Source organism: Drosophila montana, unplaced genomic scaffold (assembly GCF_035044405.1).
Source record: "Drosophila montana isolate Dmon_TW-CO22-7 unplaced genomic scaffold, ASM3504440v1 contig_3699_1, whole genome shotgun sequence".
Taxonomy (NCBI): domain Eukaryota; kingdom Metazoa; phylum Arthropoda; class Insecta; order Diptera; family Drosophilidae; genus Drosophila; species Drosophila montana.
In genome coordinates, this window is record NW_026998585.1 from 166,359 (window position 1) to 193,513 (window position 27,155).

Consider the following 27,155-nt stretch of genomic DNA (forward strand, 5'->3'; position numbering starts at 1 on the left):
CACTTAAAACTTTTGCTCTTATGAAAAATTCATCGAAATTTGTTTTTAAATTTTTTGCACCCAAATATAAACTGGGGCTCAGATCCGGTAGTGTTCACATCTCGTATTAAGTATAATGAATTTTAGTTTATTTGAATTGTTCACAATGTTTCAGTTAGCTATATATTTTTTTTCAGATTGCATTTGATTTAAGCGATTAAATTGTTGTAAACTCTAGTTTAAAGTTAAATGAACGTACAGCTTTTAAATATGCTAAAGAGTTGCGTTGGTATTTAAGAAACTATTTTGGTGTTATCTCTCGTTAGCAGCATTGCGCTTCAGTAATTAAAACAATAAACAATACGCACGCAAAATCATGTTTGCCAGTTAGTTTCAGAGGGGAGCGTGGCGCAGCACGGCAACTATATTGTTGAATTATACATAAGAATAATATTACACAAACTGTTTGCTTTAGACTTACAACCGAAAGGCTAATTTTATAAAAATATTTTGTAAGACGTTATTAAAATCTTGCTAAATCAATAGGCCAAAAGACACACACAATCGCCAAAGAATTTCGCCTGCATTAGTTATCATAAATTTAAACCATTAAAAGAAGGGCATTAAATAGCCGCATTGACGCGTGTAAAATATGTGAAGTAACAACAGAATTAACCTACTACACATTACAGATTACAGTTCGTTTATAATCTTAATCTAGTCGAGCGTTTCAAAGAAGTCGTGCCGATCCACAAATAGCGCCGGGCTGCTGCCACTGCTCATGGCCGATGATGAAGCTGCTGATGCCGCTGCGGATGCCGATACGGATGCCGACGCTGTTGCCGTTGCTGATGCTGTTGCTGCTGCTGCTGCCGCCGCCGCCGCCGCAGCTGCAGCTGCTGCCGTAGCCGTTGCTGTTGCTGATGATGCGGAACCGACGCCCCTATGTCGACCACGACGTGCTGTGCCTGAATTGCCGCCGCGTATACTGGTGGCAGTCAAGACGGGATCGTAGGTTCTAGTTGAGTTCGCCTCGCTGCTCGATATGGACGATTTGCGGCGACGCTTGTTGCGCCGACGACGCCGCCGTTTGGTGGTTTGCACGGCGGCCGTCGATGTGGAGGGTACGCTGCCCAGCGGTTCGGTTAGCACGCTGGTGCGCGGCAGAGTCAGCGTGGTCTCGAACATCTTCAGCAGCGTCGGCGAACTGGGTCAATTTTGCGGGAACACATCGTCGATGGTAATGAAAGCATCCTCGCCCAGCGAATGCTGTCCAATTATCTTCAATAGCTCCGCCGCATGCGCCACCAAATACTCGAGCGGTGGCCGGCGCTCAAAATTGAGCGACTCTGTGGGTTATACAAAGAAGTATTTAGTAAAAGTTGGATTGCAAATACTCCAGGCCTACCTAATATGGCTGAGTTGAGCGTGGTGGAAACGTTCTCACGTCGCGAGGGACACAGTAGCCAGCCCAAGGGACTGGACCAAGGATTTGAGTAGGCAATCAAGCTAAATGCATCCTGTTTACAGATAATATAAATATAAATAATCACATATAGTTAGTTTATATTTATTGCGCGGCACCTCCAACATTTGACGCTCCTCTTCAGTCATGAGGTTCTCCTTCTCTAGCTGCTGGCCCATGCTGGACAATTCCTTGCCGAATTCTAAGATCTTCTCAATGACACGTCCATAATTGCGCGATGAGGGCGACACGTCCACATCTGTAAAAATGATAGAAATTATATAAATTGTTTATAGGCTTTGCAGCTGTTCCCATACCCATTTCCTCATCGATGGCATCTAGAGAGTTACGTGCTACGCTGGCATTGCCATTAGAACAGGAATCGCCTGAATAAGTGCATATATAGTGTATGAATATACATTTCAATATGTTTCCTTTTCAATAATTACTTAATTAATGCTATGAAACTCACGATATCTTCGTTCTACTTTTTGCTAAATTACAACTTGAGCTCTTCTTACCCGTCAGAAATGGATATTAGTTCGTCTTCTTGCATATTTGTATATATAGTATATAGTATATATAGTATGTAGACCGAAAAGAGTTTTCTTCTTGAACACGTAATTCTTGAACCGCGCCGAGTCTTCTTAAAAATATAGCATGCATAACAAATCCCGAACCCTATTCCCTCCAGTTTTTCTTGAATTAAATTTAGGCATAATAATTCATTTTCGACTATGGCAGCTTCTTCTTGAATTCTTGAACCACATTTGACTAAGTTTTTTTGTGTGCCACGTCTTCTTCTTGAATATATAGTTTCCACACGAATTCTTCTTTTTTTACAACAGTTTCGCATCGAGCTTGAATCTGCCTTAAATCAGTTGAAAATTCATGCCTTAATTATTTAAAATATCTTAGTTGTATAAAAGTATTATGATATATGCTCAAACCATGTCTGCCCAAGTTCTTCGAGAGTTTTTCTACGTATACAAACGATTTTGTGAACCATTTGTTAGCCATACCATAATAAAATGTTTTTTCTTATAGATAGTTTAATATTTAAGCTATTCTCGAAAAAGTTGCAAACCTCAAATTAGAAAATAGCTTTAGATTACGTTTGAACATTCCTAATCAGTTTTAAGTCGAACCTGAGTGGATTTTTAAGCTTTCGAATTATAATATAGGTAAATATTCGCCTCCTTTTATGGAATTCATACTGAGCGGGTTTTATGATAGAATGTATAAATAATTGTTCTAAAAACTGAAACGCACCATTGGAGTGACTGTTGCAAGGTTCCATTTCCACGTCCATGCTATTTGAATCGTGCTCCGGACACTTGTTGGAGTTGTCATCAATAATCATGCTGAAAATGCGACAAGAATTTAGAATACAAAGAAATCAAATAGTTATATTTGTGGTACAAACATTTTGGGATCTGTTTTATCGCCGGGTTTTATCACAGCTGAGTTCGCAGTGTTGTTTTGTGGCTGGTTGTTGGTGCTGCCGCTGCCGGTGCCGGTTCCGGAGCCGCCGGATTTGCTGTGCTTGAATGCCTTGGTCGACTGTATGACCGAGGTTTGATTTGTGGGCATGGTCTGTGTGGTGGCGGTTACTTTGTTATTGGCGTGCTGTAAATGAATTGACAACGCGTTAACTTTATATTTGCTGGAAACAATTGAGAAACTCACCTCAATATCAGCGCCATTTATCATCTCAATGAATTGGCGGCACTTAAGTGCAAACCAAAGATTTTTATTGTTCTCCAAGAGGCCCGGATAGGAGCGCAGTGTATTCTCAATGGCCTGGCTCATTTTGCCTGTCTGTATGAGCTTGATTATCTCTGAAAGCAGCGGGAAGAGATGTTAAAATAACATTTCGATTGATGATAAGGACGACATATGCTGCTGTTTATGTTGATCGGATAATAAAATAAATAAAACAGACGGACGTAAGGAAAGTTTAAAAGTAAGAGTTTGTCTCGCATAGAGACATATTTACAAACGGACAACACCTGATCAAGAATATATAACCAGAATCTATCGGGTAAGAGTATTCTCTACATGAAACATTTCGTGATAAAGTAAATTGTACACACTTTGACGTGTTTTGATGGAGGCCAAGTCCTCGTCGAAGGGCTGACTTGTGTAGCCATTAAAAGCCTCAGCCGTCTTGCAATAGCCACTGTGCACCAGATAAGTGGAGACAAGCCTGTTGAAAGCGTGGAGCATTAGTTTTTTTTTTGCCAATTGAAAGTATTTAAATGCTTACCTGTTCATTAGGTTTTCGGGCGTTTCCAGCAAATGGGGATATCTGTCGACTTTGCGCAATATATTGACGCGCATATCCCGCATCATTTCCTCAATTTTATCAAATTTAAAAGGCTCCTGACCAAAATTAGCATCCACCTCCTCGCCGGGCGTTTGCAAACCCACCGTCGGATAGAGTTTGGTCTGTGTGGACAAATTTCGAGTTAATCCAATTCGATTTGAATGATAATTATAGTAATAAGTACGCACCGGCAAATCTCTAAATGCAATGCCCAGATCGACGCCGTTCTTGGTGTAGAAACAAGTGTTGTTCACAAAATTAACGCAACAGCCAATTACATCGCCGGTGGTAAAGGTGGGCCCATACGACTGGCCATTGCACGAGGAGCTAAACGAGTTGCCGTCGTAGCCGTGATAGCCATACGATTGCTTGTCCCCACCTACTTGAGAGAAGTGCAGAAGAACAGTGGGTATGGCATATGAGTTCTTCGCTTCTCACAATACGCACCTGGCAGGCGATTCATGCGAAACTGCTGGGCGGTCAGTCCGATGCCCATGTAACCGTTGCGGCCCTTGGAAATGATGCGCACCTCAAAGTAGTAGAGGCCACAGGACGATGGTATCGGGTATGCGGTGCGCACAGAGCCTGCTGCCTCGCTGTGTTGCTTGCCCACGCCTGTAAGCAGAGTATACACGAGAAGTACAGTAAACACACGCTAGGTGAACAATTACTTAATATTATAATACATTATTATCTGATAAGCCTGCTCATACATTATGCATTTCTTTACAATTTTACCAAATTAATAAATTTGTTCATATTATGCTAGTTCATTATAATGAGCGCGCACTGTTATTGCTACACCTCGTTTCTCGCTCCCACAGCGACTTGCAAGTGTGTGCAGCCAATCAGCTGTTTGCCAACCACGCACACAAGCGCAGGTCAGCACGCGAATAAGCGTGTGAGAAGTGGGCGCCAAAAAACAAAACAGCAGCCATTACAGTTGCGCAAGTGCGAGCGAGTCAACAGCTGTGCCTGCATTCCGTGGGGTCGCCACACAAAGCAGCGCGTTGGCGTTTTGTACCAAAAATGGCAGCTTGAGCAGCTGTTGTTGCTGTCTGTTATGCGAGTAAGAGGAAGCAGCACTGGCAGCTCAATATAATATAATTTTAAAGTTTATCAACATAAGAAGCTTTAATTGTGTGCACTGTAAGAAATATGTAAAGCTAATGTTGTATGTAATTAGTTGAAGAAATGCTTTTCGTTTTCTAACTTTTGCTCGTTGTGCATATAACCTTATTTAATGCTATCTCTATGTATATATATGTACAAAATATTTCTAACGTTCTGCTTGCTCTGATGACTCACTTTTAGGAAGTTGTCGCGAACTAGATAACCTATAATTAAAAACAATTAAACTCTTAACAGCCTTTTAACATTTGAATTTTATGTTAACTATCTGTAATAGGCCTGCAAATTTGGGAACTCAACAGATAAAAGGAATATATTGATATAAAGAACTTTGAAATTGAGATTTTAGAGCAGATCAAAGCTGTGTTTAAGCTAGTCAATATATAAAACTGATTAATTTGATTCACTGAAAGCCTAACACGTAGAAGCTAGACAGTCGAACATTAAATAGATTAAATCTTATTCCTTCGAATATTTTTGACCTTTGTATTATTCATTATATCTGCCCGAAATATTCGAAGTAATTATTAATTATGTATTATATCTGCCCTATTTGAGAAATATGTGTGTGCATTTTAAATAAAGCTCCTTCAATGTTGGAAAATGGAAGGAAAACTTATTTTAAATTTGTATAAAAAATACTTTGCCTGGGCAGATGAATGCTACTTTCGAGTGTATAATACAAATTAACATATTAGTATTAAACTGTGCCCTATAATATAAATATAACACAAGCTGGAGAGATAGATACCTAGAATATTTCCTAACCTGTTTCTTAGTTTCTTTTTTCTGCTGAAGCTAAAATGTGGCTTAAAGAAAGTTCTTGGGAACAGTTTAAATAGTACAATTAAAGAGCTTAAAGACAATTTGTGGCAGGAAAATAAAAGTAAATAAATAAATACATTTATAGAATTTCTAGAGAGCCTGAATAGATATAAGCTGGGTTTGAATAGGTTCATATATAAGAGATGGATGGGAATAGATCTGTACTATAAGAATTGCTGAGAAGAAAGATAAAAGCTGAACTCAAGCACTTGGTAGATAAATTATATTAGAATATAAGATTCTCCTACATTAATATATTCTCCTATATGTACATATATTATTCTCCTAGGTAAACCCAACTTAATGACAATGCATCTATCTGTGCCCGAGTTCAGAATAGATCTATATAGTATAATCAACGCATAGAAGAAAGACTTCTCAAGCACTTGATAGATAAATTATATTAGAATATAAGATTCTCGTATATGTATGTTATTCTCCTAGATAAAACCCAGCTGAATTAACATAATGACAATGCATCTATCTGTGCATCTTGAAGCTGTATTCTACTGCATTGTTGTCAACTCACCTTTGTAGGTGACACGCAGATTGTTGTGCGAGAGTCCAATGGTCAGGCACTTGTCGTGGGGACTCCAGCAGCGCGGCAGCGGCGTCTCGTTCTCGTTCACATTGGGATAGAGGAGACGCAGCGGATCGACGCCCTGATGCGATTGGTTCGCATTGCGTCCGCCCGCTGCACCGCCAGCTGCTGCTCCCCCGCTGCTGGTGCCGCTGGCCAAGCGGGGCGAGCTGTGGCTGTGGCTCTGGCTGGTTCCTTTGTGGCCGCCGGCGTACATGTCGTTGCTGAAGTGGCTGCCGTTGTTGCTGTAAAAGTGACGCGTGCGTCGCGAGCTGGAGGCGCCGCTGCTGCTGTTGTTGTTGTTGTTATTATTGTTGTTGCTATTGTTGTTGTTGTTGTTGTTGCTGTTGTGATGGCTGCGCGGCGCACGCAGTAGCGGTGGCAGTGGGGCACGCGCCGTGGAATAGCTCGGCAAAACGGCCACAGAATGCAGACGCTGCTGGCTACTGGCTGCGGTGGCGGCTGCTACGGCAGCGGCTGGTGGCGGTGTTCCTGCTGCTGCAGCGGCTGCGTCTGCGGCGACAGCGTCAGCGTCGGCCTCCTCCTCCTCGACCACCTCCTCCTCCGCTTCGAGGTCGTCGTCACCTTCGTCCTCGTCGTCGTAATCGTCAATGCGCTCCACGACGGCGTCGTTATCGTTGTCTATGGCGCCCGCGTCAATCGTGTCGGCAATGACGTCCGCGTCGATTATCTCCGGCTCCCGCTGCTGCTGCTGTGGCTCGTTATCCTCCCGTTGCTGCTGCTGCTGTTCCTCGCCCTGCCCGTGCTCCTGTTCTGCCTCGACGCGTGCTTCGTCTGCCTGTGGTGTTTGCTGTAGAGTAGGAGTAGGTGAATGTTCATGTTCAGCTTCAGTTTGTTCTTGTATTGTGTTTGTTGCGGCCTGCTCAGCCTCTATGTTAAATAACAGGGCTGCAGCTGAGCTGCTGGCTGCAGTTGCATTAACAGCAGCTGTTGCTGTTGTTGTGGCCTCTGCCTGTAAATTGCTGTTGTTGCTGCTGCTGCTGCTGCTCGCGTTGCTGTTTTCCGTGGATAAATTCGGATTATGCTCATTGTCGTTATCGTTATCGGCATGCTCGAAATCCATGTTTCTTTTTATTTATTGTTTTTGCTGTTTGCTGTTGTTGTTGTACTCTGAGAGAGATTTTTTGGAAGAAGCAATTAAAAGCGAAGAACTGAAACACATATGTATGTATGTATGCTGACTGTGTGGGTGTGCGTATGTGTGTGCGGGACAGGGTGGAATGAAGTGGAGGGTAAATGCAGGTGCAAAGCAGCAAATAACAAACACAGCAACAACATGGCATCCTGCAACTGTATGCGTGCGCGTGTGTATGCATTTAGAACAAATGTCCTTTTGTCGGTCCCCCCGCCACCCGTCGTTAGCAGAGAAATTATGTGCAGCAACAATTTTGTGAGACAGCAACAACAGCAATAACAGCAGTTTACAGTTTTTCGACGCGCAGCTGCAGGCAGCAACAAACACAACAACAACAATAACAGAGGCAGAGGCAGCAGCAGCAGCTGCAGCTGCAGCCACCAACAACATCTTAACTACAACTACATGCAGCTATGCAATAAAAATAAAATCAATAACCAACTTTTTACACTGTTGCGTTTTAGCCAAAGTACACTTCGCTTTTGTAACTGTTAACAAAATGCGTTTCAAATGCGTTTTTACGTCGTTCTTTTTTGAAGTTTTCTTTGTTTTCCCCCTAGCAGCAGCAGCAGCCAGTCACAGTTCACACACACAGGCGCACGACATATACACTAAACACACACACAAACACATACACACGCAAAACATATGTACACGCACGCACACACTCATGCATACAGAAAAAATTTGCTGGTGGCCAAATAAATGCATTGCAAATGATGAGGTCTGTGTTTTTGGTCTGCTTGTGATATTGTTGTTAATATGCTATTTTGGTTAACTGACTGCATGAATTAAACAGTTAATTTCGTTACCTTTACGAAAGTTCAGTGCACTTTAAAATCACACAAATGACTTTTTGTTTAAGATTTTTACCTCGAATAGAGCGCAGTGTGACCGGGTCTTCTAACTGTTTGGCAATTTATGTTACTGCTAATGCTATGCCAATGCACTGTAAAAGGCGGTGCACCTGTTAAGTGTAGCCATTCGCCACGAACTTAACATAGCTGTTATCGATAAGGCGCGCAGAGAGCGCTGCTTTAAATGTTAACAGTATAGGCAAAATTAAAATAGATGTTGTACGTGTACGTGTACGTGCCACAGCTTGCTTTGCTTTAAAATATGAAATGCAATATTTTCAAACAGCTGAATACCCTGTATACGGTCGCTACGTGTGACCGTCCCCTCCCCCCGCCCGTTACCTACTCAGAATTCTGGTTCTTATCTACGGCTACGACCTACGTAAACGCTGTGCATACAAATATGTCTATGGCCTGTTTTTTTTTTATTTTGTTGACAAACACATTTACTAATCACTAATGCGATGGAAAATTACCAGAGAATTTCAAATGAACCTAGCGCTATTGCGTTGTAGATTTTAAAAACTGTGAAATGGAAAAATTGGATTTCACTTTATCAAGGGCATAGACTGTACTGGATTTTTACGTAAGCACGTGTACAGTTGTTTTTATTGAATAAAGCACAAGTAATCCGCTTTCAAATTTACTTTTATTTAGGTAATCCACATCCTGCAGTAGTTCTAAACAGGGGCTTAAGACTGGGTTGCCTTTTTTAGTAGATCTCTAAAATTCATCCTTACTGTCTGACGGCTCTACACTGTCTGACTAGCTCAACAGTTGGTTAGCCGTAACGAACCGAGTGTTCCTACACATATTTGTCGCAGAGCACCAGATGAGCTTAAATTTGCATTAGTGTTGGTGTTTTCCATGCAGCACACCAAAACACTTAAACAATCAGCTGCTCTCTTTGTCAAACTCTCAAAAACACGAAGTCGATAGCAGCTGAACAGGTTGCTTTCGTACATGAGCTCACACGGACAGCCTTTGCTCATGTAGACGCGAACCTCGCTGAGCGTAAACGTTTGCGTGTGTTGGTAAACGCATGGAACTCACTAACACACCCAAAGGCAGCGCCGCTCTCTGCGCTTCACACAGATCACATAGAGTCTCTGAATTGAGCGTAAAATGTGCGTTCGTATTGCGATTTGTATGGCGCTCACTAATACCATCAAAGCAACTGCTGCGCTCTTCTTTTATCGGCTCTCTGTTTATGTTTTGCTGCGATCGGAATTCAATTTGCTTTATGAATGAATTTTTTGTGTGTTTATTTGTGCTTAAATAGAATCAAAATGTTGTTTTAAACTAAGTGCTAAATATTTAAATTAATGTTATGGATAATTAGAGTTGCGAATAGCTTGACTCATGCACCACCATGGATGGCTGAATATCGCGCAGTGTGGGGCAGCCAGCTAGCTTCATGGTGATCTCAAGATCGTGCCGCATAATCTGCAGCAGTTGCTCCACGCCGCGCTGCCCGTTGGCGGCCAAGCCCCACAGCGCCGGGCGGCCTATGAAGACGGTCTGGGCGCCCCGGGCCAGGGCCTTGAATATGTCAGTGCCCTGCATAATGCCGCCATCCAGCATGACCACCAGATCTTTGCCGACGGCGGCCACAATCTCCGGCAGGGCCTCAATTGTCGCGGGCGCCGTGTCCAGCTGCCGTCCGCCGTGATTGGAGACAATGATGCCGGCGCAGCCGAAATCGCGAGCCAGTTGGGCATCCTCCGCGGTGAGGATGCCCTTCAGCACAATGGGCAGCTGGGTGAGCTGCTGCAGCCACTTGATGTCCTGCCAGGTGATGCTCGGATCGAATTGGCTGGCCACATACTCGTTCAGGCCGGAGCCGCCCAACTTGGACACGAAGCCCTGCTTGGGCTCGTCCTGGAAATTGGCCAGGCACAGATGCGGCGGCAGGCTAAACTGATTGCGTGCATCCGCGCGCCGATCCCCATTGATGGGCAGGTCCACGGTCAGGACGAGCGCCTTGAAATGGGCCAGCTCCGCGCGGCGCACCAGCTGCTCCGTGAGGGAGCTGAAAAATGGACGCGAGTTGGGATTCAGTTGGAAATTTAAAGCCGGGATGGACACTCACCGATCTTTGTAGATGTAGAGCTGAAACCATTTGCAGGTCTCGGGCGCCGCCGCGGCCACTTCCTCTATGGAGCAGGTGGAGAGGGTGCTCAGGATGAATATGGAGCCAGCCTGGCCGGCGGCGCGTGCTGTGGCCAATTCCCCGTCCGGATGGGCCAACTTCTGCATGGCCGTCGGCGCAATGCCCAGTGGCCAATTTAGTTGCTGGCCCAGAATCTTACAGCTCGTGTCCAGCTGCGAAACATCGCGTAGGCAACGCGGACGCAAACGCAATCTGTTTGGGAAAATGTGGATTATATTCTGGAGATGGGTCTTATGTGGATGGGGTAGATGTGCACCTTTTGTAGGCGTCACGGTTCAGACCCAGGGTCACCTGCTCCCCGGCGCCATTACTGTAAAAGTCCAAGGCAGTTCGTTCCAGCTGCTGCTTGGCCCTTTGCTCAAAGTCGGCGACACAAATCAGCGACATGGCTTCGATTTATATATTATATTGATATAGATTTTATAGCGAGATTTATGTATAAGCTGTTTAACCTTCAGTTAGCTGCTGTTTTGCTCTCTGAGCGAAAGTCGCGCCAAATGCTCGCTTTTATACTCATATCAGCCGGATTCCGGCTGTAATTGGGATGAGACGGACGCAGCCGGCGCTTATCTCACATATTTACTTGTGTGCACATAAAAAGTGTAAATATAATAAAAAAAATTAGTGTAAATATATTACAAATATTATAGATATGCAGTCAACAATTAATATGCCATATGGATGTATATCAAAAATATATTTCTCATTTTAAAAATATTAAGAAATTATTACAAATCAATAATAAGTATTTGAAAAATATAAAAAATATAAGTATATATATTTAAATATTTAAAAGAGGGTTATAATTAAGTAATAAATATTAGAAAAATGTAAATTATGTAGACACAGAGTAATATTATATTTAAATAATAAATATTATTAAAATATATATAGTATACGTAGAAAAAAATACATAGATCATAAAAAGTTATTTAAAAGTAATCAATAATATGGAAATATAAATAACATAGACAAAAAGTAATATTTTATATAAATAAAATATATTATAAAAATATTAGAGTATACGTAAACAAAAAATAAATATAATAAATAAAATACCAGCAATATATATTGTTATTAATAAGCAATAAATATTATAAAATATAAAGCATGTAGACCAAATATTAATTTTATAAATACATATTATATAAATAAATACTAAACAAATATTGTAAAAATATGCAAAGATTTAAAAATTAATTTAATTTAAAATAAAAAGTAAATATAAATTGTAAAATTAAAGACTATTTTTGGCAGGCAAATAAAAAATAAATATAATATACATATATTAAAAATAACTTTTCTTAAATAAAACTTCATTATTAATAGTATACATATATATATATATATATAACACTTATATATATGATTTTAAATTCGATTGGCGCATCTTTTAATTTCTTTGAATAAATTTAAATACATCTTCTGTTAACTTCACAAATCTCAACTAACACAGCTAAGCTACAACAAAACTAATGGCAATAACTTTGTCAGCTCTTGAAAACCTGTCCAATTAGCTGTAGACCTCAATAATCAACTGAGGCAAAAGCCGCTTTGAATGGAAGAACCTGCAAGAAAACATAAACAGAGAGCCGAAAAAAGAAGAGCGCAGCAGTTGCTTTGATGGTATTAGTGAGCGCCATACAAATCGCAATACGAACGCACATTTTGCGCTCAATTCAGAGACTCTATGTGAGCTGTGTGAAGCGCAGAGAGCGGCGCTGCGTTTGGCTGTGTTAGTGAGTTCCATGCCTTTACCAACACACGCAAACGTTTACGCTCAGCGAGGTTCGCGTCTGCATGAGCAAAGGCTGTCCGTGTGAGCTCATGTACGAAAGCAACCTGTTCAACTGATTGCGACTTCGTGTTTTTGAGAGTTTGACAAAGAGAGCAGAAGAATGTTTATAAGTATTGGTGTATTCCATACAAATTACCAATACTAATTTGAAATTACGCTCACTCAAGAACCCTATTGCTATAGGTGTGAGCTCTAGACAAATAGGTGCGCTACCACTCGGGTTCAAGCGGGCAGTACTGCACAACTGCAGCTTAAGAATTAACCTAGGGTTAAATTTTGGCTTAAATTATCTTATAAGACTTTGAACCACAACAAGCACATGCGACACCCTGTATGAATATCATATAGGTGTTTCAGGGACAGATTTGAGGCTACACGTGGCCCATCCCGCCGCAGCGCTACCTGCTTGCCCGTTGCCTAACTAGGTTTCTTATCGTCGGGCATACAAATGAGATTGTGGCCTGTTGTTGTGCTGCTTTGCACAAACAAGTCGGAATGGAAAATAACCAGAGAATTTCAAGCGGAACAGAGATTATTGCGTTTTAAATTCCAGACTGAAAAAACAAAATATAAAAAAAAACTGAGCTCACTTTGACAAGGGCTGAGACTGTACTTATTGCCGTTTGTTCCACTTTCAAATGATATTTTCTTCAAATAATAAAGAAGTTGCAAGAGAAGTTTTTTTTTCGACTATTTAATACGATCCTAACTGCTTGGCTGTCCTGAGGCATCTGCGCAGCTTAGGTTGAGTTTGCACGATTAGAACCCGAGTGTACCTACACCTATTTGTCGCAGAGCAAAAGTTGAGAGTAAATTCGCATTAGTATTGGTGTTTTTCATGCAGCACACCAATACACTTAAACAATCAGCTGCTCTCTTTGTCAAACTCTCAAAAACACGAAGTCGATAGCAGCTGAACAGGTTGCTTTCGTACATGAGCTCACACGGACAGCCTTTGCTCATGTAGACGCGAACCTCGCTGAGCGTAAACGTTTGCGTGTGTTGGTAAACGCATGGAACTCACTAACACACCCAAAGGCAGCGCCGCTCTCTGCTTTTCACACAGCTCACATAGCGTGTGGGAATTGAGAGTAAAATATGCGTTAGTATTGCGGTTTGTATGGCGTTCACTAATACCATCAAAGCAACTGCTGCGCTCTTCTATTTTCGGCTCTCTGTTTATGTTTTGCTGCAGTTCGAATTTGTGCTTTGATAAATTGCAGCGGCTTTTTTTTGGTATTACTTGCAAATTGCATTTGGTTATGTCATTTGGCAGCTTGGCAACTGTGTTGGCAACTTTGATTATTTCATCAGTAAGAATTAATATTGCCAGCGAATAACCTGAAACCGATTTGTGTATACACATATAGTATTGATATGTGAGTAGATGCAATAGTTGTTATTTTTATTTGCAGCTGTTTGTTTTTTTAATTCTAAATTTGCGGTAAATACACAAGTGTGCATTGAGAGATATGTATATACAAATATCGGTAGGTGTGTTAGCATGTATATATGTATGTATGCATCCTTGGGCTTATGGCAAACACAAACACACATACACACACACAGTTGCGTATAATATTTGTATACCAGATAAGGCCGCGCTTGACAACGTTGCGCGAGCCGCTGCCCGACCGGTCTCTCGCTCGCTCTGCCTCTCGTTCGCTCTGCCTCTTGCTCGCTCTGTCTCTCTCGCTCGCACTGCCTCTCGCTCGATCTGCCTCTTGCCTTGTCGATCTTAATTCTCCACCTCATTCGCGCGCTGTGGGGTGTATAAAAGGCCGCGCCTCCGTCGAGTTGTCATTCAGTCGACTTCCGATATTCAGCGACAACACAAGCAACAAGTGAAAAGTTTTCGTTCTCTTTTTGAAAATATTCAATAATTGAAAAATAACAAAAATGCGTCTGGGCCAGACTATGCCAAACTTCAAGGCGGAGACCACCAAGGGACCCATTAGCTTCTACGAATGGCAGGGCAACTCGTGAGTATTACACATACCCTATACATGTATACATATATATAGTCTATTTGATCTTTACTCAAACCTCCTCCACTTTCCCTGCAGCTGGGTGGTGCTCTTCTCACATCCCGCCGATTTCACGCCCGTTTGCACCACGGAGCTGGGCCGCATTGCGGTGCATCAGCCGGAGTTTGCGAAGCGCAATGCCAAGTGCCTGGCGCACTCGGTGGATGCCTTGAACTCGCATGTGGATTGGGTTAATGACATCAAGTCCTATTGCCTGGACATTCCCGGCGAATTTCCGTATCCCATTATTGCTGATCCCACACGCGATCTGGCCGTCTCCCTGGGCATGCTCGACGAGGAGCAGAAGAAGGATCCCGAGGTGGCCAAGACAATACGCGCTCTGTACATCATCAGTCCGGATCATAAGGTCCGCCTCTCCATGTTCTATCCCATGAGCACGGGCCGCAACGTTGAGTGAGTAGAAGGAGACATTTTTTCTTTGCATTCAGATTTATTTAATACCCTTCCTTCCGTTTGCACAGTGAGATCTTGCGCACCATCGATTCGCTGCAGCTGACCGATCGCTTGAAGGTGGTTGCCACGCCCGCCAACTGGACTGTGAGTATATTATATCATTTTTTGTTGAGCTTTCATTAAACGCATACTTTCTGTGCCCACTGTAGCCCGGCACCAAGGTCATGATCTTGCCAAGCGTCACCGACGAGGAGGCCCACAAGCTCTTCCCCAAGGGCTTCGACAAGGTCTCGATGCCATCGGGCGTTAACTATGTTCGCACCACGGAGAACTATTAATTATTCAACTTCTGGGGCCAAAATTACGCACTACTTATTACATTTAAATTTTATAATTATCCAAAGTTTCTTATATAGTTTTTGTGTGCATTAATAAATTAGCATTTACTTTTTTATACAAATTTAAGCTTTGTTTATTTGTTTTCTATTAACATATTGATTGTTAGTCAAGTCAGGTCGAAAAGTGCATTATAATCGAACTCGACATTGAATGCACTTGCCTGTAGGCTCTGCCAGTGCTGCCCATTTAGCCTCTTAGCTGGCAAATCTGGCTTTTTTGTAAGTGCAACTGCGAAAGTTGAAATGTATGTGTGTTTTTTTTATAGTTTTTAGCTATATTTACTTATTATTAAGTTATGTTTCCTGCTTCAGGGTAAAGGTTTGTTACGAGTGTATCCATAGCTTGTAAATTTTTACACCTGGCTTTTATATGCTGATAAAGATAAGATAGAGCTATAAGCCTCATGCACTTTTTATTAACCATTTTTTTCTTATTATTTTAAAGCTATATTTGTTTTTCATTTTTGGTATTACAATATAAAACTTATAAATTAAAAAAAATATAATAAATATAATCATATAATAAATTATAATATGAAATTACTGAAAAAAAACAATTAAATTGAAATTATTTATATACTAACTAAATTTGTTGCTTATTATTCATCTTTAATTAGATTCACACACATATTTTTATAATTTAAATATTTATCAATTATTTAAATTACAGACTACTCTTAATATTTCTGTGAGTAACCAGCAAAATTAAATACGCCTTACATTTAATTCATTTAACATAATATAATAAATAATTGCCTGAATTTGGCTTAAATAACACATATTAAACAATTTAAATTTAATTAAATTAAATTATACTATTAAGCTAATTTATTGTTGCAAAACGAGCATGCACTCGGACTATGCCCACTATTTTTACCGGCAGTGTAAAGCTTTTGCCAAAGCTTAACGCTTTGACTGTTGTAACGTTTGGCGCGCTGCTGTTTCTGATAAGCATAACAACAACGGCAGCAGTAGCAGCAGCAGCAGCAGGCGCAGCAACAAGAACAACAACCACAACTTTACCGTTAACGGCGATTCTTCACCTACGCCGCTTGGCGCTGTTTTCGCTTCTGTCTCAGTTCTAATTGAGCCTCGCGCGCGTTCGGTTCGCAACTCTGGCAAAGAAAATAAAATTTAATAGTAACGGTAACGGTAACGGTATTCGTTGTATATTTTGTGTGTTCCTTTTCGGTATTTACATTTGTCGAAACAATTTTGTGTGTTCGCCGCTGCCGCTGCCGCTGTTGCTGCCGTCGCCGCTGCCTGTTGGGCCCAATTGTCCGTTCTTTGATAAACGTCGCGTGTGCTCCCCTTCAGCTCCCCTTCGACGAGTGTGTTACTGTTAATGTGTATAAGTTTGGGAGCTTAACGAAAGGAAGGCACATAAAATGCCTGCACATAACGGTGCCTAAGTGATCTGATCGTTTATGCGTGTCGTGTCGTGTTTTTTCTTCTTTCACTTTTATCCACATCTCGTTCTCGTTCTCTATCAATGCCAAAAACTACGAAATTTAATGTGAAACGGGCCGTAAAAAAGTTTTGTGTCCATGCAGCAAATGCAGCAACAACAACAACAGCAACAACAACAAAAATCAGCCAAAAAGTTTGCTGTTGTCAAAAGTTTTGATGACTTTGCGCATAAAATATGCTGGCAACATTTCCATCTTTGGCAGCAAAGTGTTAAAGAGCCTTAAAAGGTAAAAGATTTTCCCCTACCCACTCTGTGAATAATGCATTCAATTATCCCACTAACAAAAAGATAAGAATAAATAAAAATCATATAAAACAATAAGCGAAGCGCTGCACGACAAGAAAATATGTTTTTCTTCCTTTGCTGTTGACTTTTGTTGTTTTTCTTTTTTTTCGATAGTCTGCTTTACCCATGTCCCTAGGGTCTCTCGGGCCTCGAACTCATTTAGCTGGCATGCAGATAGATGGCGACAATATTTGATTGGTTTCTGCATTTGCCGTTAAAGGAAATGAAACTTTATTGATTCACCGAAAGTTGGAGCAGGTTAAGAGCACTTCGTAAACTTTTTGAAATTTGATGTTCAAAGCGAACCCATGCGAAAATCAATTAAAAGTAAAGTATTCGAAAAACCCTTTTTTTAATCCGTTTTATAGAGTGTTTTAGGGGTGACAAAAGAATTTTTTAAAGTATATATTTAAATTTCATTTTTATTGGGAAAATATGTCAATTCCAGATTTTAGAGAGCATTATGCTATACATATATATTTATATATTTAAAATAGTTTTGTTAAAGGTAAAAATATTTAAAAATAAATCGTTTTTTTTTTTCAATTAAATTAAAAGTGTAATTTTAATTTGTAAATTTAAATAAATTGATTTTATTTGTTGGGAACATAAATATTTTATATATGAAAAAGTTTATTAATTTATAAACATGATCGAAAGTTCTTTTGCAATTAATAAAAAAAATATAAATAAAAATGTTGTAAACAGAAAGGTCGCCAAAAAGCCAAAAATATATAAATAAATAATATAATAATATAATAAAAATATATATTACAATAAATAGAGTCGAGGCAGCTTTATTGAGGATTTATAATTTAAGTGCAAGGGCTAATTTTTTTCAGTTTTTTTTTATAATATAATATTATATTTATATAATTTTTTGGATGCGTACAAAGAGTTCAGTCATTTTAATTGCTTTTAATTTAACAAATGATTATTTATTATTTTTATTTCATTTTTCAATAACACAAATTTGAAATTATCGGATTAAAATAAATTGTTGTAGAGAAAAGAAAAAGAAGAAGAACACACAAAATTAAAAAATTAACATTTAAATGAAATACCACATTTTGAATTTATTTTAAGAGCTGCCCAATATTTAATTTCTAAATAATTTTCTCATGGAGTTGATTGCCGAACAAAATTGGCAGCATTTAGAAAAGTCATGAAATTTGTAATCAATGCAAAAAGTTGAGCTTAAATTGGGATATATTGCGAGTTGACTTGACCGTTGTGTGGAATTAGTTACAATTTTGAGCGAGTTTTGGTAAAATGATTTATTGTGCTTGATTAAAATATGTGCCGGAGGTTGATTTAATCTTCGGGCAACCTTTCAACAAAGTGTGGGCCGCAAAATGCCGCAAATTGAGGAACCTTTCTCATATTTAATGTCTCAATTAAATTGACATTCACACACACAAAATGGTTCAACTATTTGACCTTTATGCGGCCCAAATTACAAAACAACCAAAATACCAAAGATAATGCCAACACACACACACACACACACACACACACACACAGACAAGCATGGCAAACAAAAGCTAAATAAATAAATATTTAAATATAATTTAAAGCTTATAAGGGATAATAATTTGGAAAAGTTGAAAATCAGCCTGGCTGCTAAATTGTAGACAAAGTGAGGGAGGGAGAAGTTGGCCGACAGAGTGGAGTGGGGGGAGGGGTGCACAGCTATGGAGGCGGGGCTAAGTTGACTGTAAACAGCATTAGTCTTAAATATTAATAAACTTATTTTTTTAATATTTTTTTCTATTAAAATTTTGGCGCCGCGTTTTGCCAACTGACACTTTATGAAATGTTAATTTTAATTAAGAGCCGGAATGAAGGATGAAAAAAAGCAGTTTAGCGAAAGAGCGAGAATTAGAGAAAGGGAAGCTTAAAAATGGCAACAATGATAAAAAAAAAAAGGAGACGGAAACAACAGAAACAATGCGAAAGGAACAGCAGGTGAGAGAGCTAGCTGAGCAGCTCAGGGGCTGAAAGGATGATGAAGTGAGCATGGAGGTGCTTAAGGAGATGGTGATGATGATGTAAGGGGGGGGGGGGGAGTTGGGTGCGTGGTGGGAGGCGGTTATTTCACGGAAGTGTAGAGCGATGTGCGCGCGAATTTGCACGGCCATTGTTGAAGCTGTTGTTGCATAAAGCGGGTCAAGTTTTTCTTATAAAATATTCCAAGTGCTTGACAAGTCGCCAACAACAACAACAAGGGGAGGGGCAGCAGCGGCAGCTGGGACTGTGCGTGGCGCCACCGCGACTTTTGCGGTCTGCTGCGCGCTGCTTGGGGAGGCCTTTCGGATCATCTAACCAAACAACATGCTGCTCAAAGGCGCACAAGACCAGCCACAACTGACGGCGACTTCTTATGGCAAATTGTCAGACAAAGAACAATAAAGCCCAGAGGCCTCCACGTGCAGGTAAAACAAAACATCGAGTGTGAAACCAGAAAAAACCATATAACGAATATTGGATACACTCTCTGCATTGTACTCCATCTGATAAGAAATAGCTCAACTTGTTTGGAATCTGTTAAAATTTCTAATATTGATACAGCTTTCAGATTTCTCGTTGTTAACAAAATAATTTCATCAATATTAATGTTTTTAAGAAATTTAAAAATGTTTAGCCCTGATTTTATATACTTTTTTTAACGAATTTTATTTTATTGCTTCTAAATTTATAAGAAGAATCCCATGTTGATCTGAAATGTTCAAGATCTTGTTTACTCATATTAATAACTTCAAATATATCGCAAATGTTCCAAAGTCTAATCTTCTGCTTTTGTTTTGCAACTGTAACAAAATAGTTGTAAAAAACTAGCGGGAATTACCGTATTGGATGTACACTCACAAAGATCTTCGAAAATGATTTAGAAGTCGATCATTGGCAAACTGTTTTTGCCCTTACATTCATTTTCTTTGTTTCAAATCAGGATTCAATCAGCATTTGGAATACCGAAAACTATCGATAACATTGTTAAAGCCAGCTATCGACTTGGGCACTATCAAATACTTTTCCAGCACTAGTTAGCGGCACTTGCTTTGAAGTGTTGCACAACATTTGACATTCAGCAAATGCCCAGTCTAAAAGTGTTTAACATTCGGGGACAGAAAGGCAAGGATAGGCACAGGTTTTCGTCTCGTCTACGCTCACAAAGAACTGGCTGTGGATGTTGATGAAGATGAAGAAGCAGATGATGGAGGCAGGGGCCAAGGGGATACGCGAAAGGCTTATGGGAGAGCGACAAGAAAATGACAGGAAACAGAGTACAAAAACTCGGCTAGGCAATTATTGTTGATGAATATGTACGAAATATGAACAGAAGAAAAGTATTTCTCCCCCTTCCCCCCTTAGGCAGCTCCGCCCCTCGCCGTGGCTAAACACGCGAAAGTTTTCTTTGGCATTTCGGTTTAACAGACACAAAATAGGTTGAATATACAATGCGAGTAATGAATGGGATAGAATGGGTAGAAGGTTGGTTTTTCGAAATGTTAGCGCCGCATGAAATACAATAATTTGTTATCTCTCCCAGGCTCAGCTGTGAGTCCTGCAGTGTCCTTTGACCCGCGCAGTCTATAAATCAAAATATGTTTCACACGCGCGCGTGTGTGTGTGTGTGTATGTGTGAAACACATAATTAAGGCATTAGATAGATGGCCAGAAAAACACATTTACTCTCATATTTTGGTCGGCCGTCTGCGCCCTTTTTTCCTTCCAATTTTTTTATGTATTTTTTTTGCATTTCGCATCATAAATAATGATTAGAAAATTAAATTCGTGTACCCTACATTTGGGCACGTATTGATGGCGAACCTTTGTTGTCTTTTAATTTACAGCCAACGACCAGCGGAATTTAATTAAAAATTCGTTTCAAATTTGCGTCCATTCGATTTTGACACATGCACAAATATAATTGGATAAAAGCCAAACAAATGTGCTGATGCGCCTATTTTTAAACAATTAGTTAATTGAATAATTGCATTTTAACTAAATATTGCGCCAGCAGCAAATATTTGCCACTTTCTATAAATTTTCATTTTCGTTTCATGTATTTATTTGTATTTTTAACTGCTCGCCATAATTTAAAACACATTTGCAGACAAATCTGTTCACGAGCTTCAAGGCACAAATTAAACGTTAACCATCGCGGTTAGAACATTTAGTGTACCCTGTGACTATAAGATGGCTGGGAAGGGTATTTAAAATTAGGAGAAGCAAAGTGTTTTATATGATTCCATTAGATTAAATAAATATATATTGTATATGACCAAGTTGAGTCTGATCCGTCTGCTGATCTGAGAGACTTTAATATTTAAAAAAAAGTAAAATAAATCTATAAAGATATTTCAAATTAAATTTTCTTAGATACAATGTTTTTTATTGAAATTTTTTTTTTTAATTTTATTTTCTTTGCTTAGCTTTTAAAAGCTTTTAACGTAATTTAATTTGCGATCATCATGGAATAGCTATTATCAAAATATAAATATGAGAATTAGAAAATATATTATAAAATATATAATATTTCAATATGAAATCATTAAAAGAACTCTTGTAAGAGTTACATATAAAATATATAAAAGAGTTTTTTAAAAATATATAAAATTTGTGTAACTTTCACAAGAGTCTTTTCTCAGATATTCTATATTTATTAAGATGAGAGTCAAATTGAAGTTATATACTTAACTTCATTGCAGATATTGTCGTGATATTACTATACTTTATTCTACTATATACTAACTATAGGTATGGAAAGTCATTACCTTGCATTAAGAGAAGCTTAGACTTAAGAGATTTGAGACCAAGTCTTGAAGGGCCAGAGGCACCAAATTTGGACTGTAAACTCTCGTACGCCATAAACAGACCGAGAATATTTCACTCTATAATTTGTAAATTCTCGATTTGTGGCCAAAATGTAATTATCATAGCTCATATATAACCTATACATATATATAATTGATAAATTCCAGATTTTTTTTTGCTGACATTCGGCGCATATTAATTGTAGCAGCTAAAACTTAATTATGCCCGAGATTTGCTTGAGAATTAATGCGACGCGTCAAACTATAAATATAATTGAAAAACTAATTTGAAAATTGCTGCCAGAACCTTCTGCTCCGCTGGCTAATTACAAGCTAGGCGCAATTTTCAGCCGGCGAACGAGACAAATGAGCGCTGCCCAGGGGAGGCGGGGGGAGGAGGGGGGGGGGGGTAGGGGTAAGGGTTTTGGTAGGCGCAACAGGCAGCTGCTCGGCGCAAATTTGCTGTAACTAATTAAAAACGCTTTAAGCCCCGAAATATTTTATGGGCCAAATGCAATAACGGAAAACACGCAAAAATTTTTGGGGACTCAAAGGCGCCAATCTAATTAATGTGCCGCACCAAACGCAGCCGGCAGAAATGTATTTGCGCGAGGATCACAAGGACGTGCACCTGGCCGGGACACTAGATGCTCTGTGTGTGTCTGTGTGTGTAATTGCTGAAATTTTTCACAACAGGTGGGAGGGGGGGGGCGGGGCGGAAGGGCAAACGAAACACGTTTTGAAGTGGCATCGCAATTTGTTTGCCACAGCCTCCTCCGGCTAAGCCGCGGCAGATGATTTGATAACGCAGACAGCAAAAATAATCAGAAGGGGGGCCCGCCACGGCCGGCAGCGGGATTTATTGAAGTGGACTCCACTTGGTCAGACATTCCGCTCTCAGCCTGTCAGTCAGTCAGCCAGCTGGTCTGCTTGTCCGGCTATTTATATGCGAGTTTGTTTTGTCTGCTTTGTTCTTTAGTGGTTCGTATTGAAGAGAAAGAAGAAAAAATACTTGATTTGACATTGATTTGTTTGCCAGCCTCTGCTTTTTTTTTCCCCTCTGTTATCAGGATTTGCTATGAAAATAAATAGATTTTTTGTATTCAACAGAGCTAATGCTTAAACTCAGTTATGTGCGTGTTGCCTGCACATTAGCGTGTCAAGCATATATTATTGGCAATTTCCGAAGGCAATTAAATAACTATGCTTAACCAAAATTCACCTGACAGAAAAAATTGATGTTTCTTATGCATAATTTAAGGAGTTTGTGTAGTTGTATGTAAATTAGTTGCCCGCTCTCACTCCGCCCCTTTTTTCATTTCTAAGTATCGCCTTTCTATGTGATTCTCATAAGGCAATTGTTTGTTTTTTTAGTGAAAAGTCTCCCTCTCTCCTATACTTACTTTATTTGAACTAGACTTAAGTCTAATTTAAGCACAGTATTCCATTAAATTAATTTGTATTTCTTCCCACCTGCTAGAACCGTATTGACCAAGTGCTTAAGAGTAGCCACGCCCGCTACGAATGTGAGATGGCAATTGTAATCGATTGCAATTGAAATTGAATTGCATATTCAATAGAGTCGATTGGACGAAGAGGCGGCAGCACACGCCAGGCGCCAAGGTGTAAGCCTGGTGCAAGATATTCGCCAATCTGTGGACGCGTCTACGTTCGCCACGGCCCAATCGGGCCAGTGGCGGCGGCTATCTGCTGACGGGGACAAGTGCGACACGCGAGGATGAGCTGCTGGGCGTGACAGGACGCAGGAAGCGGCTTGAAGTAACGCCCGATGATTGGCGCCAAAACGATGCGGCCACAGCTGCTCCAGCTGGCAACGAGTGTTTAATTAATGTGACGGACTTTAGTGATTTTCAAGAGGCTATTGAAACTGAGCGCCGAACGCTGGAGACAGCCAACGCATTGCGAGTGCCGAGCATAACGACCACAAACATCAACAACAACATAACCAACAACAACAACATCACCAACAACAACATCAACAACATAAATAACAACAACAACATGTCACGCATTTTACAGCCTCGCTACCGTTTTCGTGATCTGCTGCTGGGCGATTTCTCTTTCAACGATGACGGCGAAAGGTAAGTGAATACTCAACGTCCCGTTTACTAATTGTGCCAGGGTATGTTTTATTTTTATTTTTTTTATTTTGGGCCCAAGCACACAGGCAGCTGTGACCACTTAAAACAAGTGCTTCAGCCCAGCAAATATCATAATTACATATATATATATATTGCGCATACGCCTAGGCGACAGTTGACAGCAGCTGCTAACATCGACTTTTTATGCTCTCGCAGCGAGTTTTTGTCATTTTGCCAGTAAATGTGTAACGCATTTTAAATGGTTTAGCAATTATTATTAAATATGTTAACTATTCTTATAAACTATCTATGATTCGAGCGCGTACGCTTAATGTTGAGGCAGCTCATCTAACTAAGGCTTTATATAAATTGTATATGTGCATATTAGTTGCACATTTATATTATTTACGCACATTTATTCAACCATATATAGTGATTTTTAATTATCCTTAATTGATATTTAATACCGATTTATTTTGTTGTTGCCCCTTAATTTTTTAGCACTGAGATATATTATTTAAAATTTTCACATTATCGGAAATTTATATTTATTTTTTACTAATTGATATTTGATAGGAAAAACCAATTTTTATTATGTTTATTTTACAAAAAAAAACCCAATTTATTTAATTTATCTCTTGAGTCAAGTATTCATCACGCACTCAAAACAATTTTTCCCATAGAAAATGAAAAATATTTTTCATTTATGGTGATTTTTGCAAGATCGAGGAAGGGTATTAATAAGTGCGTTCTAAGCCAACCGATTCCTTGGCCTTTTTCGTTCTATTTAATTGCAATTAAATGCGAACTAAAAATAATGTTAATTGCATTCGCTAACTGCACAAACAGGCTGGGCCAGTGCCTAAGTATTCATATACATAATTTATGACACTTGTCGGCAAATCGATTTATCGATTTTTACTTGACATGCTTACAGGGGTATTGCCAGGGGGAGGGGGGGGGGGGAACAAGGGGGAGAGAGAGGGAGTGTATTAGTTGGACACAGCTCGTGTGCAGCTGTGTAGTGTACTGACGCGCCTCGGTTCAATAATCGCGCACTTTTGTCTTCAATTATTTACCAGCTGTAAATGGCAAAATGTGTCCTGGCGTGTCCTGGCCTGATATGGTTTAAAACGCGTTACCCTTGGCGATGACCCACACGAATGGATGACTGAACAATCGAAATGCAAATGAATGAATGGCAGAATCGTCGATTTTCCCGACTACGTGTCTGACAGCCGATTGGCTGATTTGAAAAGGGTCAATTGTTAAATTAGTCAGGCAGATAAATGAATTCAACAAATTCAAATTAACTTTCAAAAAGCATGCTTGGGCTTTAAGTGGGAAAGATTAAGAGCAATAAAGCTCACTTAATTATCTAGCTTTTGAACAATTTAAACATTAAATTTAGTAAGTAAACTGTTTGAAATATTCAAGTTTAATTGAAAAGTACATTAAAACTTTAGGCTGAACAACATTAGTACTTAAACACGAGATTAAGCTCACTTAAGTATTTAGTTTGTCAACAATTTAAAGAATTTAATTGGTATTTGAAAGATCGGAAAAATTAAGTAAACTATCAAAGCTCATTAAAGCTTAAAGCGAAAAAATTGTAAATTAAAGGTCTAGCTTTTGAACAATTTAAACATTAAATTTAGTAAGTGAACTGTTTGAAATATTCAAGTTTAATTGAAAAGTACATTAAAACTTTAGGCTGAACAACATTAGTACTTAAACACGAGATTAAGCTCACTTAAGGATTTAGTTTGTCAACAATTTAAAGAATTTAATTGGTATTTGAAAGATCGGAAAAATTAAGTAAACTATCAAAGCTCATTAAAGCTTAAAGGGAAAAAATTGTAAATTAAAGGTCTAGCATATGAACAATTTAAACATTTAAATCTTAAAAAGAATACTAAAACTGTATTTAAACTCGCTTTAAGTGGAATTGGCAACTAAACATTTTCAAAAATTCAAGTTAAATTCAAAGCACATTAAAGCCTCAAAGAGAGTAGGGCCAAACGCGTTTTGTTTTTATGTTAAAAATGAATATTTAAATGTTTTAATTTACTACACAATGTCTCAGAGTTTTTAGTAGACTTTTGATTAAGACACCTTCTTTAATCAGCTAATGTCATTGGCTACAAAGTTGATTATTTGCCTTCGCATATTCGGAACTACAAATAGAAACCAAAAAATTAATCCTTAGAAGCACTTTTGATTGTACTTCATGCCATTCCCATCAATTTAAGTGTCAGCTCAACGAATTTCCATGCATGTGCATAAAACAAATCGATATTCACAGATTTTATTTGGATTCTATTTCAAAGTGCAATCGATGTCATAAAAGAAAGAACAAAACCAAAAACAAAAAAAAAAAACACACAATTAGAAATGCAATGCGAAAATCCCAAAACAAAAATTCATTTTCATTCCCTTTTGTTATATTTCCACAATTCCCACATGTGTGTGTGCGTGTGTGTGTGTGTGTGTGTGGCTCCATTGTTGGCTGGGTCAACAGTGTGGAAGTCCTTTTAGTTCGTACGAGATTAAAGTGGCTGGAATCCAAAATATAAAGTGAGAAATTTAAATCTAAAATTGAAAACTGATTTACAATTTATTTTTTTTTCTTTTATTTTTATTATTATATAATAATTATTTTCATACGAGAATAAAAAAATATTATTATTTAATGATTATTATTTGAATGTGGAAATTGTGTACTATATATTTTAAAACTATCGAAATATTTTTTTACCGAAAATAGTTTAAGAACACTTTTTAGCTAAGAAATCTATTGCCAAATGAAAAATAAAAACTTATTTTTATTATTTAGAATACCAGATTAATTTTATGTTTACAATCAGTTAAAATTAATACATATATGGTATGCAATATTACCAAAATAGGTAAAAATAGCTAAACAAAGTTTTAAACATATCATGGCCCCAGAACTGTTAAAGAATTAACAGCTGTTAAGCATTCTTTCAGATTATTCTGGCAGCATTGTATTAACATACTAACACTCATTCTGTAATTGAGTATTTGATCGTTTTTTTGTACTCATGTTTCAGTTTCTATCTCTATGTGCAACTCAGGCACATTGGAAATGTTCTAACAAAAACTAATTCCAAATGATACACATAATTTTTTAAGTCTTTTTCTGCTTAGGTTTTCCTATAACGTATTAATATGCAGACGTATATATATGAGAGTTATTACAATAAAAGTTTTTCAAATAACAATATGAAGCGCCTACATATAACAATTAAAGTATAATTACAATCGCGATCTAGCAACACCGAAACATTTAACATTCATTAGTATATAAGCTCTCAAATTAGTTAC

General features: G+C 38.9%; 3 protein-coding genes and 1 long non-coding RNA gene across 4 annotated transcripts; 2 read left to right on the forward strand and 2 right to left on the reverse strand.

Annotated features, from left to right (window-relative positions):
- Window positions 1-10: 10 nt before the first annotated feature.
- RanBPM (Ran-binding protein M) lies at window positions 11-6,651 on the reverse strand. Its single transcript, XM_064692955.1, is given in 12 exon segments — window positions 11-1,328; window positions 1,388-1,499; window positions 1,564-1,703; window positions 1,762-1,830; window positions 2,717-2,808; window positions 2,871-3,073; window positions 3,134-3,285; window positions 3,541-3,653; window positions 3,714-3,895; window positions 3,962-4,152; window positions 4,221-4,388; window positions 6,259-6,651. Coding segments are annotated over 12 exon segments (2,322 nt in total). The 5' UTR covers window positions 6,527-6,651; the 3' UTR covers window positions 11-696.
- A 2,919-nt stretch (window positions 6,652-9,570) lies between these two features.
- On the reverse strand, window positions 9,571-12,937 carry LOC135435778 (uncharacterized). Its single transcript, XM_064692997.1, has 4 exons — window positions 12,884-12,937; window positions 10,752-11,077; window positions 10,415-10,687; window positions 9,571-10,354 (listed from the first exon to the last, which is right to left on the reverse strand). The coding sequence occupies exons 2-4, from the start codon at window positions 10,880-10,882 to the stop codon at window positions 9,661-9,663; spliced, it is 1,098 nt and encodes a 365-aa protein (XP_064549067.1). The 5' UTR covers window positions 10,883-11,077; window positions 12,884-12,937; the 3' UTR covers window positions 9,571-9,660.
- Window positions 12,938-14,100: 1,163 nt separating this feature from the next.
- On the forward strand, window positions 14,101-15,072 carry LOC135435766 (peroxiredoxin-6). Its single transcript, XM_064692959.1, has 4 exons — window positions 14,101-14,275; window positions 14,360-14,734; window positions 14,803-14,878; window positions 14,944-15,072. Exons 1-4 carry the CDS (start codon window positions 14,193-14,195, stop codon window positions 15,070-15,072), a joined length of 663 nt encoding a protein of 220 aa, XP_064549029.1. The 5' UTR covers window positions 14,101-14,192.
- Window positions 15,073-16,500: 1,428 nt separating this feature from the next.
- LOC135435777 (uncharacterized) lies at window positions 16,501-23,384 on the forward strand. The gene is made up of 2 exons (XR_010437435.1): window positions 16,501-16,829; window positions 23,186-23,384. It is a non-coding gene; the product is annotated as an uncharacterized LOC135435777 (long non-coding RNA).
- Window positions 23,385-27,155: the final 3,771 nt, after the last annotated feature.

What these genes read in the sequence shown, in the direction of transcription:
- LOC135435766 (XM_064692959.1), top strand. Translation starts at nt 14,193, where the DNA reads ATGCGTCTGGGCCAGACTATGCCAAACTTCAAGGCGGAGACCACCAAG. An exon ending in TACGAATGGCAGGGCAACTC is followed by an intron (nt 14,276 to 14,359) that starts GTGAGTATTACA and finishes CTTTCCCTGCAG; the next exon opens with CTGGGTGGTGCTCTTCTCAC. An exon ending in AGCACGGGCCGCAACGTTGA is followed by an intron (nt 14,735 to 14,802) that starts GTGAGTAGAAGG and finishes CCGTTTGCACAG; the next exon opens with TGAGATCTTGCGCACCATCG.
- LOC135435778 (XM_064692997.1), bottom strand. Translation starts at nt 10,882, where the DNA reads ATGTCGCTGATTTGTGTCGCCGACTTTGAGCAAAGGGCCAAGCAGCAG. An exon ending in AACCGTGACGCCTACAAAAG is followed by an intron (nt 10,688 to 10,751) that starts GTGCACATCTAC and finishes TTTCCCAAACAG; the next exon opens with ATTGCGTTTGCGTCCGCGTT. An exon ending in CTCTACATCTACAAAGATCG is followed by an intron (nt 10,355 to 10,414) that starts GTGAGTGTCCAT and finishes TCCATTTTTCAG; the next exon opens with CTCCCTCACGGAGCAGCTGG.